Source organism: Prosopis cineraria, unplaced genomic scaffold (genome assembly GCF_029017545.1).
Source record: "Prosopis cineraria cultivar Desert tree isolate PC_DT_omini unplaced genomic scaffold, ASM2901754v1 PC14, whole genome shotgun sequence".
Lineage (NCBI taxonomy): Eukaryota > Viridiplantae > Streptophyta > Magnoliopsida > Fabales > Fabaceae > Prosopis > Prosopis cineraria.
The window spans coordinates 510,505-529,793 of NW_026555345.1; the positions used below are offsets into that span (position 1 = coordinate 510,505).

Below are 19,289 nucleotides of genomic sequence, written 5' to 3' on the forward strand. Positions count from 1 at the left end.
AACCCCTTTCTCTTTGCATCCACTAAACTTGGTTAAAGACTTGAAATGTGCGGGCCTTTAAGATATACAATTTTTCTTCTCTTGTATGTGCCCAAAGTTGTGTTTTGTCTAGTTGAAAATGGAGAAAGCGCCTGGTGAATTAGCATTCCTGGCTCTGCATCTGCTGAAAACTATAAACGCTGTCCGCTATCCCTACTTAAAATAGGAAAAAACTTTATTGTTCGTGGCAATAAAATTCCAAGCTTGCATTGCAAATGCCAAAGCAACAAGAGTAGCTGCTTCAAGTTCTTTCATACCTTGCTCAAGGAAAAGAGCTAAATTCAAAGGAAGAAAGGGCCATCATCTGCTAGCATTGTGCTTTGGATTCAATTTCTTATTAACGGCCGATTGATAATGATGATGTGATTACTAGTAAAGGCGTAGCTAGTTGTAACTTGCAGTGTGCTAGTGAATAGGAAAAGCAGATTGAGATCACCAACGAAGAGAAGGACAATTAGGATAACGGATCCTCATCATAGATGTAGTTTAACTTAGCACAGTAACTCAGGATAGGACAAAATCAACATTATGGTTAGAGTCGGTAATTTAGGTCAACTCAAACCCACTTGAAAAATATTAAGGTCAAGTTTAACTATATAGACTTTTTAAAAGGTAGGATACTTTAAATTCAATCCGAATAAGTTGAGCTCGAATTGAACCTGACTTGAATAAGTCTAGCTACTAAAATTTTTAGCTTTATATGTATATAAAATTAGTAATTTTGGCCAAGTTTGATGGGCTAATCCAAACTCGATAGAAAAAAGTTAGAGTCAGGTTTCACTATATAAGTTTTTTAAGAGGGTAAAATATTTAAAGCTCAATCTAAATAAGCCTGTTTTGCTCGAATTACCGGCTTTAATTATGGCTAGGAAGATAGTACCTAATTACTATGTTTTTTTGAAAACCCCCCAAGACTAGTGAAGAAATTGAACATGAAACGTAGCATAATTATATGGCTTGCTTGTAGGAGGTAGACTTGGGTAGCAAGTTATCTTTTCTCGAAAGTAGAAGCAAAAGTAGCTAGAGCTAGAGGCAAGATTGAGGCCACCTCGAGAGTTGGCCAGGGGCGAGTGGGTAAGTGGGCGCCCTTTTATTGAGCTAATTTTATTTTGGATGTAGAGACTCAATGTAAACAAAGATTCCTGGGCTCCTTTACTACAATTTGATCAGATGTAAAGATGCAATAGATAATTGGAAGAAAGTAGCTTAATTAATAGTGTAAAGCTATAAAGTTACAATATTACAAGAAATGAAAAGGACAACAATATTCTAAGTGCAAAGTGATTTGAAAGATAACTTGAGTAATGAAGTGTCTAAGTTGTTTATTATTTATTGCTTCCTTTCTTTGTCTCTAAAGCTCTATTTACAATGCTCGTTTAAGGTTGTTGTGTTCGCAATTAGGAAACCGGATACTTTGTGCTAAAATATCCATTCCTACTAGGCTTGATCTTGCATACTTTGGGGCACGTCCAAATAACAATCCTCCCAGTTTAGTTGTTTTGAGTTTTAAGGGTCATGTTATAACATCCCAAAAATTAATTGGGGACTAAATTAATTGATTAGAGGGTTTAGTCAGTTGGTTGAACTAATTAAGGGTTAATTATTGGCTTAGAAATGTCATTTAGGCCTATTAGGCCCTTAAAAATGTTTGAAGTAAGGTTTTAAAGGCTATTTGGATGACTTTGGGCCCATTCTGCTGGAGTTTGCTTGAGAGTAATTGTAGAGGCATTTTTGAACATACAAGTCATTGGGTAAGTCCTAAACACTCTCTTTCTCTCTTTTTCTTAATGATTATAGAAGTCTCTTTACTGTAAGGGTTAGAATCTAAGCCTAGCGCTTAATTGTAGCAATTTCTGGAGTATTTATGGAGGTTTTAATTGTTATTTAATGCTCTTCTACTTAGGTTTTAGTAGTTAGCAAGTTGTTAATAAGGGGTTTAAAGTTAAACCTAATGCTAAGAAATTAAACTTAAGATAATGAAATGTGTTGGAGGTGATTATTAAAGTTAACAAAGGTTAAATAACTTAATGGGAGTTAGGTTTTGGGTTAAATGGCTTAATGTTGCTTAGAGGCAAATTAGGTTGTAATCATGATTGAGGTATAATTAATGATGATTAGTCATTAATGCTGTGTTTTGATGATTTTGTGTATAGAATATAGTGTTCCGGAGTTTCAATAGGCTAGAAGCTCTTTTCGAAATCCAAAATTACACTCTTAAGGTGGTAAATCTAAGTGTCGAGGTAATTGGAAACTTATAATTGCATATAATTGTGTCCGCAATATTATCTTCTAGATATGTTATTGATGTGATAAAATGTATTGCATGGATTTGTTATGATTATGTGCTATAGATTATGATATTGGAATGACATTATGATTAAAGCATGTTTATGTGTGATGTGGTGATGCCAAGAACTTGTGCTAAAAAGTTATGCTTGGATTGGCTATGAAGTAATGAGATAATGGTTGTATGTTGAGATTGTATTTGTACAAATCGTTTAGTATGAGTGAAATTTAGATATGATTATGGTGGTATAATATTGGTAATCATGGTTCTTAAATTGGAGCATGATATATAGTGTTATAGTTGAGTAATTTGCATAATGATATGTGGGCATGCAAGTTGTAACATCTCGATTTTAAAACGGATTATTTAAGCCCAATTTGATTGATCAAGTGTATTAGCGAGATGTGTGGCCAGAAAGGCCTAACGAGCGTGTTTAAATGTGATTTTCAGCCCTAGAAGTGGGTCCAAAAGAAAATTGGGTCATCTGAGAATGAAAAGGGGAAGAAATTCTAAAAGGGAAGGTTCTGTGCCATAATGAAAAGGGGAAGAAATTCTAAAAGGGAAGGTTCTGTGCCATGTGTCGCAGTTTGTGGATAAGTCGCTGTGGTGCCTGTGTGATAACATGCCTAAGGAGATGTTCTCTATGCCATGATGCATGGACATTTTTTTGTTGAAATACAAGCAAGAAATGAAGTAGAAGAAGAAAAAAATTAACAAATATGAGAGAGCAACAAAAATGCTCTACTAAGGCTTCAAAAATCTGAGTATTTGGAGCTCATCAACACTAAAAGTAAGCTTCTTGCACCTAAATCCTCCTCTCTTCTTCCATTTTCTTATGATAGAAGTTAGGGTTTGGTTAATAATGATGATTTTTAGTCCATATAGATTATAGGTCCGAATTCATTAATTTAAATAGAGTTAATGGGACTAGATTGAGCTAATAAAACTTGACATTTATGGAATTATGATGATTGGTGGTTGAAAAGCATTTAATATGTGAAATTTCCATAAATAAGTTGGTTGGGAACAATGTGATCCCATTAATGGTCATTTAAGAGTTCAATGATGTTAATGAGGGTTAAAGGAAGCTAAAAAATCTTATGGATATCTTTATTTGAGTAGAAAACTGAATCTTGAGCATGAAGAAGTGTTGAGTTTCTAGTAAAAATTAGCCCGAAAGTGATTATTGATGAACTTTATTGTGAATGCTTATAGAATGACTATCTTGGGCACCATTCAAGCTTCTTGAAAGTTTTGGGATTGAGTAATTAAGGGGTGAAACTTTTAACCTCTCAAATGTTTGAGGTAATCGAAAAAATTCTATCTTATACTTTTATGTGTTAATTAGTTTATTAATTGATATTGATAATTGAATTGTGTGAAATTGACTAAAATGCAAATGTGGCTTGTTTTGCTTAAAGAGTCCACTATGAAGTGGTGATTTAATGTAGTCAATAATTTCAAAATTATGAACTTCAAGGACTTATTTAATTGGAAGTTCAATGATGTAAATCGTGAGCTAAATGATTAGATTAAAGTTTAATGAGGTTAAGAAATGTGAGTTCAATGGCTTGATATATGTATGGTACAATGAAATCAAAATTGTGAAGTTTAATGAAAACGTGAGGTTGAGGAGTTCCATAAATTTGTGAATGAGAAGTTCAATAAAATAGTAAGTGGAGTGCAATAAATTGATTGAGTGTGTATTATATGATTGTTCTATTTGTGATTAGGTATAATGATTAGTAAATGCTTGTTTGTAATAGTGCATATTTATGCATTGCATGATCATGAGAGGTGAAAGTTCTCCTAAAAAAAGGAGTAGAGAATTAAATCTACTTGGTAAGGCTCCCACCCGAGTTAATGGCTTGCCTAAATTGTTTATGTTCATATTGTCTTACTTGTTCAATGAGAAACTCTTCTAGTAGTTTAATGAGGGACTTAAACCTAACTAAATATCCACTGGTTCAACGAGGAAGCTCGTTTAGGGAGAATGAAACCTCATAGTGTGAGAAAATGGGGAAAGTCGTGTTTAACAAATGAGTTGGGTAAACCTTGACCGAGTAATCCCTTACAAGTGTTTAGGTTAGGAAAATCTCGAATTATAGATTATCACATTGTGCTATAGCCAACGGTTCATGTTAGAGGAATAAGAAGGATATAAGGAAGGTATAATCATGCATATAGTGAAAAAGAGCATATGATTGTCTGTATTGTAACCCTAATGATGAAAATCATGAATTAAGTCTTAATTCCTTGCAAGTATATGTCAATTGATTGCGTGACAAACTATCCCTTCTATGAAAGTTGTTAAAAGCATTATTTTACAAGTATGTACTATTATGCTTGAAAATGTGAATTTATGCCCTTGAACATTTTATATAGTTTTGAAAATTGATTGTACTTGCCACTTGTATTTAAATTAATTGACATGCATTAGTATAAGTTAGTTGGACTTTAGTTACTGAGTAGTTGTACTCACTCACTATCTTCAATATTACAAGAAATAACTCAAGAGGATTAGACAGAGAAAAACACCTAGAGGCTTATGACTGCTATCCTATTTAGCAGGTCTCTTTATTTTTAAACATCTATGTGTATATGACAATTGAAATTGCTAACTAGGAATAGTCCATTTTAATTTTTATTTACATTATGTGTTTTGTGAGTTGTAAGTGTATTTTAGGCTCTAAAGAGTGAGTTTATGAAATGTGATATCTGTGACAGGACCAAAATATTAATGTAAGTAAGAATTGGGCATATTGTGTGATGACTATGAATTATTTGATGAAAAAGGTGCTTAAACTCCCCCTTCTATGTTTTTGAATAAAGGAGTTGAGTATTAAAATGGTGAATTTTAAGTATTTGATATAATGTGGTGCGTTGCATAAGTTAGTTTTGGTGTCTTGGATATGGTCTAAGTAGTGTCAATGGCTATTAACTTTTGGTAAATGAGTTTGACACTTAGTTTCACAAAAAAGTTTGAAAAAGTGCAAGTTTTGAAAAGAGTGTCTAAAATTTGATTGTATAATAATTTGATTATGAAACTAAAGTCATTAGTTAGAGCTTTTCATAGATACCTAGTTTGCGTCAATCGAACATTGGACGGAGAAATGAGGAGTGTCAGAAGTTGCTCTAAAAGCTATCAAATTGATAGCAGAAGTTTGCTATCATGAAATATGCAATGCACTGTAATGCATGGCACAGAGGCAAACACGTCGTAGCGCATGTTCAACGAGTCACGGTGCATGCCCCAATTTCTACAGAATCACTTTGTTTTCTAATTTTTTTTATGAATGCACTAATATTTAAAATGATCTCATGCTTCCACACAATTGTAAACTTTGATTTGTTCTTTCAAAGTCTTTGGAAATTATTTTAGTTTTAAAAACTTAGGATTCTAACTTTTTCACTTACTTATAAACTTGGTATTATGCCATTTACATTAAACCAATCTCTTTAACTATGGAGGTTTGAAGTTAATTATGAATTAGAAAAGGAGGATATTACACATGCGATGGGTGGGTGATGGATTATTTTAGTCGTGTCGGCACTCAATTAAATTAAAATTGACTTAATATAGTATAGATCAACCCTCTGTCATTCTTTCAAGGAGAAATTTAGAAGTTATCTTAAGTTTGTTCTAGGTATTTAAATACTAATTCCAAAAAAAAAAATTCTAAAACTAAATGCAAGATTTCTAATAAAAAATGAAAATGAGAAAATGCAATTTATGTCACTAAAACTACCTAAATGGATACTAATGTTAAAGTCTAATAACTAAATTCTATTATGCAATGCATGAGCTCTAAATTATGATTGGGGGGTTTTGTGACAGGAAAAAATGAAATGTAAACTAAAGAAATTAATTAAATGGCAAAAAGGATTAATTAACTAAAAATTAAGAAAAGTTTGATTCAAATGTGGTAAAAGAAATAATTTAGGATTTAACATGGAGTTAACTTTCCTAGACCAAATGGAAATGATAGAAGAGTGAAATTAATAAATTTAATTGCCTAATTAAAACAAAGGAAAACCACAAGCACAAAATCTAACACTTAATTTATTAAAAAACTCATAACAAATCAAATACTATAACTATAAATTAGACAAATTAAATCCATTAAAATCAATAATGATTAATTCAAAATAATTCTATAAAATATGTTTAAATTATCTAATTGAACAATTAGATAAATTACTAACTCAATTGAATAATCAAAAGGTAAAAGGAACAACTTGAATTTGTAATAGATACCACAATGATAATTAAATCGATAATAAAAACTCGATTATTAATTTAATTGGTAAAGTAAGGACATGTAAACATAAATTTTAGAAATTCATTCAACACAAATTCAATCCCAATATCAATCCAATTCAAGATTTAAAATATTTACAACATAAAATTTAATTTTCTTCCAATATTATAACTTAGAATTATTTAAAACTAAATAATTCTTAGCTTTTGAATAAAAAAGATAAATAAAAAATTACTCCCCTATGATCTTAAATGTAAGTCCTAGATTTTAGCTTCTTCTGTGCTTGTTTTAAGTTGTCTTCCAATTTAACTCAAGCTCTTATAAATGATGCTCTTTCTTTAAGCTCCAAGCCCCATAATAGAAGGATGGTATGGTGGTGAAGTTTTGTGGAAATAAAAGTGGTTGAAGAAGTTTAATATGGGAATTAATGAAAGTGAAGTGTGCGCGCATGTTTCATTTGGAGAGAGACAATGTTGGTGATGAGGCATGTGGACAACGTAGAAAAATGACAAATGATCCCACGGATGGAGTATGAAGGCGCTGGAGAGAAGAAGAAATAATAATAATAATAATAATAATAATAAAAGTTTCGATGAAGATGCCCCATCCCAGACCCCAATCCCCAAAGGAAAAAGAATGGTAGCGTTGAGGAAAAATGATTCAATGGTAGAGATAAATTTAAAAAAAATCTTAGCCATTAAATTAAAAAAGAGCTAATAAGATAAAAGAAAAAAAGAGAGTAAAAGTTCTATAATTTTCCTTAATTAAAAATGCTTATTGTATCTTTAATGAACCTTGATAATTTCTTCATTATTTTGTTTTTTCATAACTCTTAGATTCTCTTTTAATTTTTAAGATTTAATTTTCACCATTAAGTTTTATTAATTTTATCTCCAAATCCTAAAAAATCAAATGCACTCATTAGTATACATTATGTTTAAAATAAATTTCATGTCTTAATTTTTTTTAAAAAATTATAATTTTCCTACAAAATGATCAAAAACTCAAATAATGTGTAATAGTTTAAATTAAACTCAATTAAAGATTGGCAAAATTAAATAATGTTAAAAAAATAAAATATTAACAATTAAGCTCAAAATTCCTATAATTAATCCATAAAATAAATTATTCCTCAAAATTAACTAATAATTTAAATAATATCTAATAAATTCAAGTTAACCCAAAATCAAATTTAAAATACATGAAAAAAATGGGTTAAAATATATAAAACCTATGATTCATCAGTAAGATTTCACCTTAAGTAGTCAAGAGCTAGTCATAGAGAAAATCTATATAGTGTAGCTTTCACTGAGTTTGCACACAGTGGTTGGCAAATCTAATTACTAATGTGCTTAGTATTGTCTATTACCTAAGAGTGTGACATGAGTTAGGCACAATGCTTCGTGTCATTGACCCTAGACTGGATAGTATAGGTTGTTCAACTTATGACGCTTTGAAATTCAAGTAAGGGGAATCCATTTGTGCAAGAGTGGGTGTAGGAGCTTTTGGTAGGGTAATCCTCACAATTGGAGAGCGAGACTATTTTCAGTCACATGAACTAGGCCTATACAATTTAATAGTTTATGGGTCCGGTCAGATAATATAAGAAGGGATATAAGATGGTTGCATAATCATGAGCATGTACTTGTGCAAAGTGTGTTCTATAAAATGATATGCTTGTTTATGCTATTGATTGTTATAAATGTAATTTTCATACTTTAATATGCTCTCTTTAATTTCTTAGTTACTAAGATTGTTAGATTTCACTCTTGTTACTTAATATTTTCTAAGAGACAAGAAGGCAAAGGGAAAAGAGAAGGCATCGACGCTAAACAATTAAAGATTTATTTATAATGTCTTTAGTTTTATCATTGCATAATGAAAGTATTAATTTTCCAACTTTAAGATAAATGCATAATTCTATATATGTGGGAATTATTTTATTTGTATAGGAGCCTAAGTGTGATCTTGGGCAATTTTGTGGTTGTTGGCCCTTATTTTTGAGAGGGAAGCTAATCATGCAAATGTGTCAGTATTATGACAAATTGTAAATTTGCTATGGCATATTAAAATGAGGAGTAGGATGCTTATGCATAAGTATGTTTGTGTGCATGAATTTATTGAAATTAAGAGGGGAGATACTCTCATTGTGCAAAGAGTCTTAAAATTCAAGTTATCACATAGTGTTTTAGGATCCTCACTTTGCACTATCATGACTTAAAGTTTGAGCATGTGGCCTTTTGTTTCATACTAGTAGGGCGTTTGTATGAAAAGTTGTAGGATTATGAAGTTAAAATGAGAGCATGCTGTCAGATAAGTCTGACAACGTAGAGCTCACCACAGCGAAGGTTGCCTTTGGTTGTGGCGAGCGTATTAAAAAGGGGGTTGGTCACAAAGTATGATGCCATAGGCTGCGATGAGTGGCATTTTTGCTTTTTGCTGAGCCGAGTGAGTGTGTGCAACGCAATGAACGTGGACTAATATTTTTGGCTGTGGTGAGTGGACTTTTAGTCGCATCAAGCTGACTCAATAAGACTCATAATTGTCTCTTTTACTCTTTGGCTTCAAGTTTTTGATGTATTAATTTTTTTTATTTGTTTCTGCCTAACTTAATTACTCTAAGTATCATACTGATAATGTGTGGGATCTCAAGTTTGTTTTATTTGCTCAAGGTTACATAAACCTTGGTTGACTCTTCAATTAAGAGCATTTATTAAGGAGTGTATCATGGAATAATGCCAGAAGTTGTTACACATATTTCCTCCATAATTTAACGTTTACTTATTTAGGAAAGTCTATTTTAAATAAATTAAGCTCTACTTCTTTGGACAACTTATCAGGCTTAACTCTTCATTTATGCTAGTTTAGGCTTTTATTTAAACGTAAAAATTTTAGGCCCAAACAATTATTATAACATTTTTTTAAAATATTATTAAAACGACCATAAAATGAGGGCATTTATCATAATTATGTTGGGATGGTATATTTCTTAGCTTAAAAAAGGCCCAAAACAATTGGACACAAGAGCCCCACACACACACACACAGACACCGAGGAAGGGGCGGGGGGAGAGATCATGTGCAGAAGCCCAAGGAGAAGCCGTACGAGGGGGGAAAGAAAAGCCCGAAGACAAGCGTAAAGGGGTGTTGGGGATGGGCACCTCAGCGTTCGGTGCCTATATATTAATTAACATTACTCATCCATGACGCCGCTCTTTGTTTTGACCTTTCTTCTGTAACTAAATATTAAATATTGAATGAAATCCTAACAAATTGACGGCCTACTTTTTTTTCATATAAAATATGTTCACCAACCAGAAGGCTTCCTTCCCCATTTGAAAGCACATGAAACAGGTCCTACTCCTCCTCCTTCCTATTCAACCACACAACACAGCTCATCCGTTTCTGTCCTAGTCAACTCTTTTTTAAAAAAAAAAAAAAAATTCCGTGGTCAGTGCAGCTTACTCAGGGCAACTCCACAGACAAATGAACAATTGTCACAACACCCCAAACAAAACGGAATCAGCACAAGTTCACCAAATGAAACGCGATGTATTGAATTATTCAATTAAAATGTTGTTATCAACACCAGATAAAAAAAATCCAACAATCAATCACAAAAGCTACTCCCGGGGGATCCTAGCTTTATGACTTGGGAAAAAGTCCTGAGCTTTGACTAATTTAACCCTGAAAGAGACCATCCAAACCCAAACCGATCTGGCCACGGCCTGACAAGCGAGAGAAAAGAATGTCCCGGAAAGCGACGATGAAAACCATTGTGGTTGAAGTTTCCGCGTATGGTAAGGCCCAATTTTTGATGATGATATTGAATTAGGCGGTGCGTAATAAAATAATGGTATCCACCGGGGAAAAAGGTGGTCATACCATACCACATGAAGAGATAGCGCGTTGCGGCGTCTTCCACACGACCACACCAAAATTTGGTATATTTAGCCTGCTCACTTCCAGCCCATACGTGAAGCATGTCAATGTGAATCCCTGCCTCACACGCTTCTCTGACTATGTAATGTTCTCGTCCCCAATCATCAAATCTCATGATTACCCGCGACACGAGCAAAAATGAACGCAGAATGATCAATGTATGCTGTGCCCCATCATTTCTTTCAAAATAAATTTTTAAATATGATTGGCTCTGCTAAATCGCGTTTCCTTCTACAACCTACGCGTCATCACACCTCGCCTCCCACTCCTTAAATACTTCCAAGTCCCAACTCCTGTCTTCGTCATTCACTTGTTTCACACTCCTCCTCCTTTCTTTCTCTTTGCCTTGGTCTTCACTCTCGCACCATGCTCCGCTTTTGCTTCCTTTTGCTGCTGCTGGGGCTCGTTACTGCCGAGGACCCTTACAGATTCTTCAACTGGAACGTCACCTACGGTGACATCTATCCCCTTGGTTTTAAACAACAGGTTCTTCTTCTTCTTCTTCCTCTTCCTTTCTACTCTTGTCTCCCTCATTTTGAGTTACTCCTCGGCTGAGGTTCGTTTCACCCGTTGCTTGTGCAGGGCATTCTCATCAATGGTCAATTTCCTGCACCCGAAATCTACTCTGTTACCAATGACAATCTCATCATTAATGTCTTCAATAACTTGCCCGAACCTTTCCTCATATCCTGGTCATTACCCTCACTCTCTTCTCATCTTTTAGTCTGCCAAAAAAAAAAAAATTATGATTTTAATAGCTGCCATACTGCTTCATATTGACTGACTTCCCTTCCATTAACTGTCTCGATTATCTATATTAACGAACAATTTTTGATTGCATGGCATGATTATATACATTGATTAGGCAATAAGACCGCGCTTTAGCAACCATTTTTTTTGCACATCCTTTGTCATAAAACTCATCTCTTTTGATGCATAGTGCGATCTAACCGGTCCATCAATCAGAATTCACATCAAAGCCTTGTCAGATCAGCTTACGGTACAAATAAGAGTTTGAAAATTGATCTGATAGTGGGTGGTAAATGAAACATTTCTTCTCTCTTGATGCATTAGAAGCCCCACTTCAGAGTTTAGAAACACCCCTTTATAATGTTAGCCTGCGTGTTTGTTTCTTTATTGCTTTGAAAAATTTTGGTCCAATCTGCATTGGAGTGAGGATTGCCAGCTTTTTCTTCTTCTTCTTCTTCTTCTTCTTTCCCTGTTCGTCGGTCGGCATGCCAGTCTGATGTTATTAAATTCGATCACAATATAAAGGATGGGTTTAACTTTTTGCGGACCTAAAGAGACAAAGGGAAACATGGACGGATTTAATAAAAGGTGGCTTCACCGTCACAAACGAAATAAACCTACCAACAAACCACCTCACATGCCAAGTTTATCAAATAGCATATCATTTGCTGATGACTTTAATATTGAACAGGAGTGGTGTTCAGCAAAGGAGAAATTCTTATCAAGACGGAGTCTATGGAACCACGTGCCCCATCCCCCCTGGCAAGAATTTTACCTACACGCTTCAAGTCAAAGATCAGATCGGAAGCTACTTCTATTTCCCTTCTCTTGCGTTCCAAAAAGCTGCTGGTGGCTTTGGTGCTATCAAAGTCCTCAGCAGACCAAGGATTCCTGTCCCTTTCCCAGATCCAGCTGGTGATTTCTCTCTTCTCGTCGGCGATTGGTACACCATCCCTCATCAGGTATCTTTATTTTCTTTCTTTCCTCCTCTGGCCCTTTACTTGTTCATTATTTGCACTGTGTATTAATATCCCATGACATGATTTCAGAGATTGAAGGCCGTTTTAGATGGTGGTCACAGGCTTCCTTTCCCTCAAGCTTTACTAATTAATGGCCGCGCAAACGGCACTAGTTTCACTTTGGAGCGAGGTAGGCTTTTTATTTCCACCTTCCCTGCCCTTCCAATCTCAAGTTACGGACAAACATTTGACGTGTGAGCCGCGTTATATCCATGACGAACAGGGAAAACGTATAGGCTCAGAATATCAAACGTGGGGCTTCAGAACACTCTCAACTTCAGGATTCAAGGCCACGACTTGAAATTGGTTGAAGTTGAAGGAACTCACACTGTACAGACCACCTATTCCTCATTGGATGTTCACGTGGGACAATCTTATTCTGTTCTCATCACAGCTGATCAGACACCAAAAGACTACTATATTGTCGTGTCCACTCGTTTCACCAACCAGGAACTCACTAGCACCGCCATTCTTCATTATAGCGACTCTCAGCAACCTGTCTCCGGCCCTATTCCTGCTGGACCAACCACCCAGATCGATTGGTCTCTTCAACAAGCTCGTTCAATCAGGTGAGGTCAATGTCCTTTGCGTTTCACTGATCAAATTTTCTCATCAAATGTGCATTGATCAACCCGTGTCTTCCTATATTATTGCAGGACTAACCTTACTGCCAGTGGACCGAGGCCAAATCCTCAAGGTTCTTACCACTATGGTCTGGTAAATGTAAGCAGAACGATTATCCTGGAGAGCTCAGCAGCTCAAGTTCAGGGCAAGCAAAGATATGCAGTGAATAGTGTATCCTTCATCCCAGCCGACACCCCCTTGAAACTAGCAGATTACTTCAAGATTGATGGTGTTTTCAAGGTTGGAAGCATCCCAGACAACCCCTCGGGAAAACAAATGTATCTCGATACTTCAGTCATGGGAGCTGATTTTCGAGCCTTTGTTGAGATCGTGTTTCAGAATCACGAGAACATTATCCAAAGTTGGCACATTGACGGATACTCGTTCTGGGTCGTAGGGTAAGAAGTAGTCACATCATGTCAAAATAAGCTTATCTCAAATCCTTTGTTCAGAGTGAATGTTCTAACATGGCGTTCTGATGCAGTATGGATGGCGGTGAGTGGGCGCCTGCTAGTCGTAATCAGTACAACCTCAGAGATGCAGTTTCCAGGTGCACTACACAGGTGGGTTTTGTTGTTATGATGTGTGGCACAGAGTTGCAGTTTCACTTTGCTCATTAGCAGAAATTCAATTTGTTTTTGTTGTATTTCGTTTGGCAGGTATATCCCAAGTCATGGACTGCAATTTACATGGCACTGGATAACGTGGGAATGTGGAATGTGAGAAGTGAATTTTGGGCAAGACAGTACCTTGGCCAACAATTCTATCTGCGAGTGTATTCACCAGTGGAATCGATCAGGGATGAGTATCCAATTCCGAAGAATGCTCTTCTCTGTGGCAGGGCTGCCAGCAGAACTCCACGATGAACATGAAGTTGCTGGAGAACGTACAGAATATCAGTTGACCCATTCTTTGAAAAGTTCAATAATGATTTATTTGAATATCGGAATTCCACTACACCATGATCATAAATTATTTACAATTATTTATTTTTTTCATGTTGTCACTTATCAATGCTCTTCATTGACAGAAATTATTCACACTATTTCAACCTCTCTGTAATCGTGAGCCATTTTACTCATTCCTGGAAGTTGTGATGCAAATTTGTAAGCTTTTTTAGATTCAGTCATAATGTTTGCTTGGAACAACGGTACAGAAAGAGCCAAGTTCTGACACAAATACTGATTTTTTTTTTAAACCTTAGTTTTGATCCACAATTTGTATAAACTTACAGTTACGCAGTGTGACTCCAAGGTTGGAGTGGAATTTTGGATCAGTTTTTCGCTTTAAAAGGCATTCAAAACCGGTCCAGTCTGTTTCCTATCTCAATGGGTGCCAAAGTCAACCTGTCACTTGGTTTGTGACACCTCGTTAAAAATAAATTTTAATGGTTGCAGCTCACAATTTCAAATTGAATGAAACAATCCCGAACAAGAAACCTTCATAGCATGATGGATTTTAGCTCACTTAATAACTTTGATGAATTCCTTAAAAATTTTAGCCCACTCAATAACCTTTAATGTACGTGATTTTTTTTTTTTTTACAAAGTCTTAAGTAGGGTATGATTTTGTATACTTAGTTTGTTCAGACCGGTATGAATAAGCTTTATCTAAATTGCTAGTTCTATTTATGTCTGTATTTCCAAAACAAGAAATATACTCTCAGCCTCAAATAGATTTTAACACCAAAAAAAAAAAACAAAAGGCACGAGTGATAAGAATTTGAAAAATATGATAAAGAAAATAACAAAAAAATCCCACTGAAATTATATAAAATACAATCAAATCCCTCAAAATATCATAATTTTTTTTAAGTTTTTAGATATCTTTTTGACATTAATAATTGTAAGTTAAATAAATAAATTGTTCCTTGTTGGGAATAAAAAAATAACAAGTTCATGTAGAAAGTTGTAATTTCTTATTTGATTTCTACAATTCATATAATAAAAGTCATAATTATTTAAATAAAAGTTGTAATTAGCTATTCTCAGAACTTGAACTTCAATATTAAAAAAAAATCATACAAGAAATTGTGATTTTTTAAATAATAGTTGTAATTGGGATTGTTTATTTTCAAAATTTTTTTGCCAATTATAAAAAAATTTACGAAAAAAATTGTGATTTTTTATTCAATTTTTACAATTCAAAAAATTAAAGTTATGATTGAAAAAATAAAGCCAGACCCATTATTTTTATTTTATACAAAAAAAATTAGTTATTTAATTTAAAATTACTAATATCAAAAAGGTACCCAAATATTTAAAAAAATTATGACATTTTGATAGATCTAATTATTATTTATATATTTTGGTAAAATTTTATTATCATTTTTTAATGTAATGAGTTTTTTTTGAAGACAAAATGACAATAAAATTTCATCTAATTATATAAATGACATTTTAATTTTTTTAAATGTCATAATACCAATAAAATTTTTAAAAACCTCTTTGTCAATAACTTTTTTTTAAAAATAACTATTTTATCTTTACTAAAAATAATAAAATTTAATCACAACTTTTATTCAAGGAATTAAAATTTTTGTTCTATAAATCATAAGATTTGAACAATAAATTACAACTTATCAAGTGTAATTTTTGTTATTAAAAAATAAGCCCCAATCATAACTTTTGTTTAAAAAAAATAATTTTATTTTGTAAATCGCAAGAGTTGAATAAAAAATTATAATTTATTAAGTATTATTTTTATTATTAAAAAATAAATTTTTAAAATAATAAAATTTACTTACAAATTTTATTTAACAAATCACAACTTTTTTAAAGCATTGCAAAAATTGAACAAAAAATCATAATTTATTAATAAAAATAAAATAATTTTTTTAAATTATAATTTATCAATAAAAGACTTTAATAATATTATGAAATTTTAAGATATTAAATTATTATTTATATAATTTAAAAAAATTATTATTATTTTTTGAAACTATATCTATTTCTAAAAAGTATAAAACAAAATAAAAGAAAAGAAAAACGTAGGGTCTTACCCCCGGCAAAAGAAGGGAAGAAAGACGAAGCAGAGATAGCAGGAGAAGCCCGCTCTCCAAAGTCCAAATCCCAGTGCCTGCCTTGTTTGTTGCCCCGAAAAGAAAGCAGTTTTGCTGTCCTTATTCTCGGAATAGGTTTCTTGTACTGTTCTTCTTCATTGTTTTAACCTCCCATTGGATGGGGGGAAAAATTAAAAGAAAAAAAAAATAAAAAAAATTAAAAAAGAGAAAATTAAAAAAAATATTATTACTCATTACATTTGAATGAATCAAAAAAACAGAAAGTAAAAAAAATGAATAAATATTATAATAATTGTAACACCGTTATATCAATATATATCATTTTTAATGTAATTATTTTTGTAATAATAAATTAAAAGAATAAATTATATTAAAATTAAAGTCATCAAATTAATTTAAAATTAAATTAATTGTTAAAAAATGCAGAAAGTTGAAGACACAAATTCTGTTTCTATTTCTTAAAATTAAATTAAATATATTAAAATTAACATTATCAGATTAAATTATATTAAAATTAATTGTTAAAATTAAATTAATTTTTAAAAGTTAAAAATATAAATTTTTATAAAAATTATAATTTGATTGTTTGTAAGAAATTAAAATGATTGAAATGACAAAAGAAGGCAGGAGAAAAGAGAATAGGTATTGAAAATAAAAATTTACTTTTAAAATTTTTTCACCTTTAAAAAAAATTTAAAAAAATGTGTAGGGCTCATGTTATTTTCTTCTCAATTTTTTTATTTTTTTTCATCCAAACAAAAAAAAATTATATTTCTATTTTCTATATTTTTTTTAATATTTTTTCTTCAATCAAAAAGAGCATTAAATGAATTTCAGTTTTCAATTAAAAGAAAAGAAAGTTGGATGGGACAAAGGGAGGGCCTCCCTGTATTTTCGGATGAAATTTTTGTACCCTTCTGGATTTGGAGGATTCCTCCCCCTCCCCATCCCCACAATCGTAAGCCCCAAATCTGCATAGAGAGGAAAGCATGGCGGACTGGTCTCAGCTCCCCGAGGAACTCATTCAATTGATCGCTGAACGCCTCCGGTTTACGTTCTACCTCCTCCGTTTTCGCTCCGTTTGCTCCTCATGGCGATTCTCCGTTTCCATCCTGCCTCACCCTTTACCCTCTAATTTCCCTGTTTTCTCCAATGTTGGCACTTCCGATTATGGCGCTTTCTGCCTTTCCAAGCGCGATCTTTTCCTCCTTTATCCGCCTCCCTCCCTCTCCCCATCCAATTCCGATCCTCATCCCTGGTTGATCAAAATGGAACATGTTCGTGGTCACATGGCTCTACGCGACCCCCTCTCTCGCTATCCCATCAAACCCCTTCCTACGGATTTCCCCATGTTGTTGGATGTGTATCACCTTCCAATTATCCAATTGGGTCGAGAATATGTTCTGAACGACGTCGATGTCGATTTGGGCCCTTCTAATTCAGTAGAGGATGCTAGTAGCTTGTATTTAGAAAAGGTCGTATTTATGTGGTTGAATTCCAAAAGCCAGGAATTTGCTTTGCTCACCATTCATGTTTCTGGTAAGTTGGCTTTGTTCAGGTCTGGTGATAAGGAGTGGACTATTATCCCCGACATGCCAACACCCTACGATGATGTCTGTGTTTTTCAAGGCCAGCTTTACGCTGTTGATAGTACGGGAAGGACGGTCGTGGTTGGATTGGATTCGAGTGTCCGCTTGGTTGCTGAACCTGTGTTTGGCGGTGACAAGAAATTCTTGGTCGAATCCGATGGTCAACTATTGTTGGTTGATAAATACTTATCCTTCGACTATCAATGCCTGGGAGCCTATGATGGATTTGACGATGATGTTTGTTTCGGGTGGGAGCAAGCGGTTAAATTCGAGGTTTTTAAGCTGAATGAAGAAGTAAAGGAGTGGCTCGAGTTGAAAAGTTTGGGGGATCGAGTTTTGTTTCTCGGTGATAATTGCGCCTTTTCTTCCTCGGCATCAGATTTATTCATCAGTGAAGGGAATTGCATTATTTTCAGAGATGATTATTTCAACGATACTGCCAAAGAGAATGGTCTGGGCGTTTTTGAATTAGATGGCGATCGAATTTGCCCCATATCTGATTATCCAGGATATTGCAGGTTGTTCTGGCCGCCTCCACGTTGGCTCAGATTGCCGGTGCTCAGAGTAAGTCCTACATTTTATTTTCTGATGTTTCCCTGCACAATTATGCAATAAACTTCCTCACATATTAAAATCCTTAAGTACTTTATATACACACATACATACATATATATATTCTCACCGCTGCTTAGTTTGAGCATCTCTGAGGGCCCTCTGGTTCGAGAGGCTCCTACAAAAGGTCTAGTAATATGTATACTTACGGATAACATGTCGATCAGTTTAGTGATTGAATTATGGGAAGTAAATTGATTGCTTTTCCCTACTGTTGACGTTGCATTACGCAGTGAGATACCATGAAGTAGTCCATCGGTTAGAAGAGCTGCAGAAGCTAAATTTGAAATATGGTGGCGGTGATTAGCTTGGCAGAATCACATTGGAAAAGGATAATGACATAATGAAATAGTTCGTAATTGGCAGCACATTACCTTCTTTCAAATGGAAAACAGTTTATTACCAAGGTTCAAGAAAATTTTCCGCCGTATATCTTAGCAGATAGTTCAGTTTTGATTTTATAGTGCCCATGTCCCACAGTGGTTGCCAATCTCAGAGTATAATGCTGACATAGCTATGCGCAGCAATTGCAGGATCAGTTGGAAGAGCTGGCCATGTAAAGATCATGCCACTAGAAATCTAGGCCGTAGAAATTGATGCGCCAGTGGAAGCTGAATAAATAGCTAACTTGCTATGCATTGGTCAAAAGAGAGCTAGCATCCTTTAACCTCTCTCTTCATCAAATTAGACAGAAGACCACTTTGTATGTGCCACTACCTAAGAGAGTTGTAGAGAAGGAGTATGATCAGGTCCAGAATGTCCTCTTCGCTGATCCAGGTGATCAGAGTGGCTGGTTTCATCATCTTTGGCTTACTGATCAAACAGGTCGTGGTTAAATCACTATTTTCCCCCTACTTTGCCGTGATGAGATTCATCGCTGTGCCTCCTGAATGCACTTTCAAGATTACTCAAACTCCGATGTACAGGGTGAAGCTTCTTTATCTAAGACTGTTATCTTAGCGAGTCTCGTCGCTCATGGTTGGTTGTCATTGTCAATGTCTTTCTTGACAAATTTGGGGATTTGCCGAATATTTTCCTGGTTGAAAATATTTTAAATTTTATTTTGGTATGCAAATATGTTAGATAAATACCAAGTGTTATATGAAAGTTAATATTATAATAAAGTATAAGGTTTTATAGATAA

The 19,289-nt window shown here is 34.0% G+C and overlaps 2 protein-coding genes across 6 annotated transcripts; both read left to right on the forward strand.

Moving 5' to 3' along the window:
- The first annotated feature begins 10,798 nt into the window (after window positions 1–10,798).
- On the forward strand, window positions 10,799–13,979 carry LOC129292596 (L-ascorbate oxidase homolog). Its single transcript, XM_054930171.1, has 8 exons — window positions 10,799–11,015; window positions 11,112–11,221; window positions 11,971–12,241; window positions 12,329–12,428; window positions 12,522–12,867; window positions 12,955–13,320; window positions 13,407–13,485; window positions 13,582–13,979. Exons 1-8 carry the CDS (start codon window positions 10,896–10,898, stop codon window positions 13,786–13,788), a joined length of 1,599 nt encoding a protein of 532 aa, XP_054786146.1. The 5' UTR covers window positions 10,799–10,895; the 3' UTR covers window positions 13,789–13,979.
- A 2,842-nt stretch (window positions 13,980–16,821) lies between these two features.
- Window positions 16,822–19,289, forward strand: LOC129292183 (F-box protein SKIP23). Of its 5 annotated transcripts, none has more exons than XR_008588876.1 (3): window positions 16,822–18,097; window positions 18,379–18,552; window positions 18,670–19,289. XR_008588876.1 is itself a non-coding variant. In XM_054929737.1 (2 exons), the coding sequence occupies exons 1-2, from the start codon at window positions 16,934–16,936 to the stop codon at window positions 18,379–18,381; spliced, it is 1,167 nt and encodes a 388-aa protein (XP_054785712.1). In that variant the 5' UTR covers window positions 16,822–16,933; the 3' UTR covers window positions 18,382–19,289. The 5 variants fall into 5 exon arrangements, 3 of the variants coding, with proteins under 3 accessions (XP_054785712.1, XP_054785709.1, XP_054785710.1); XR_008588877.1 differs by having other exon boundaries at window positions 18,679–19,289; XM_054929737.1 differs by having other exon boundaries at window positions 18,379–19,289.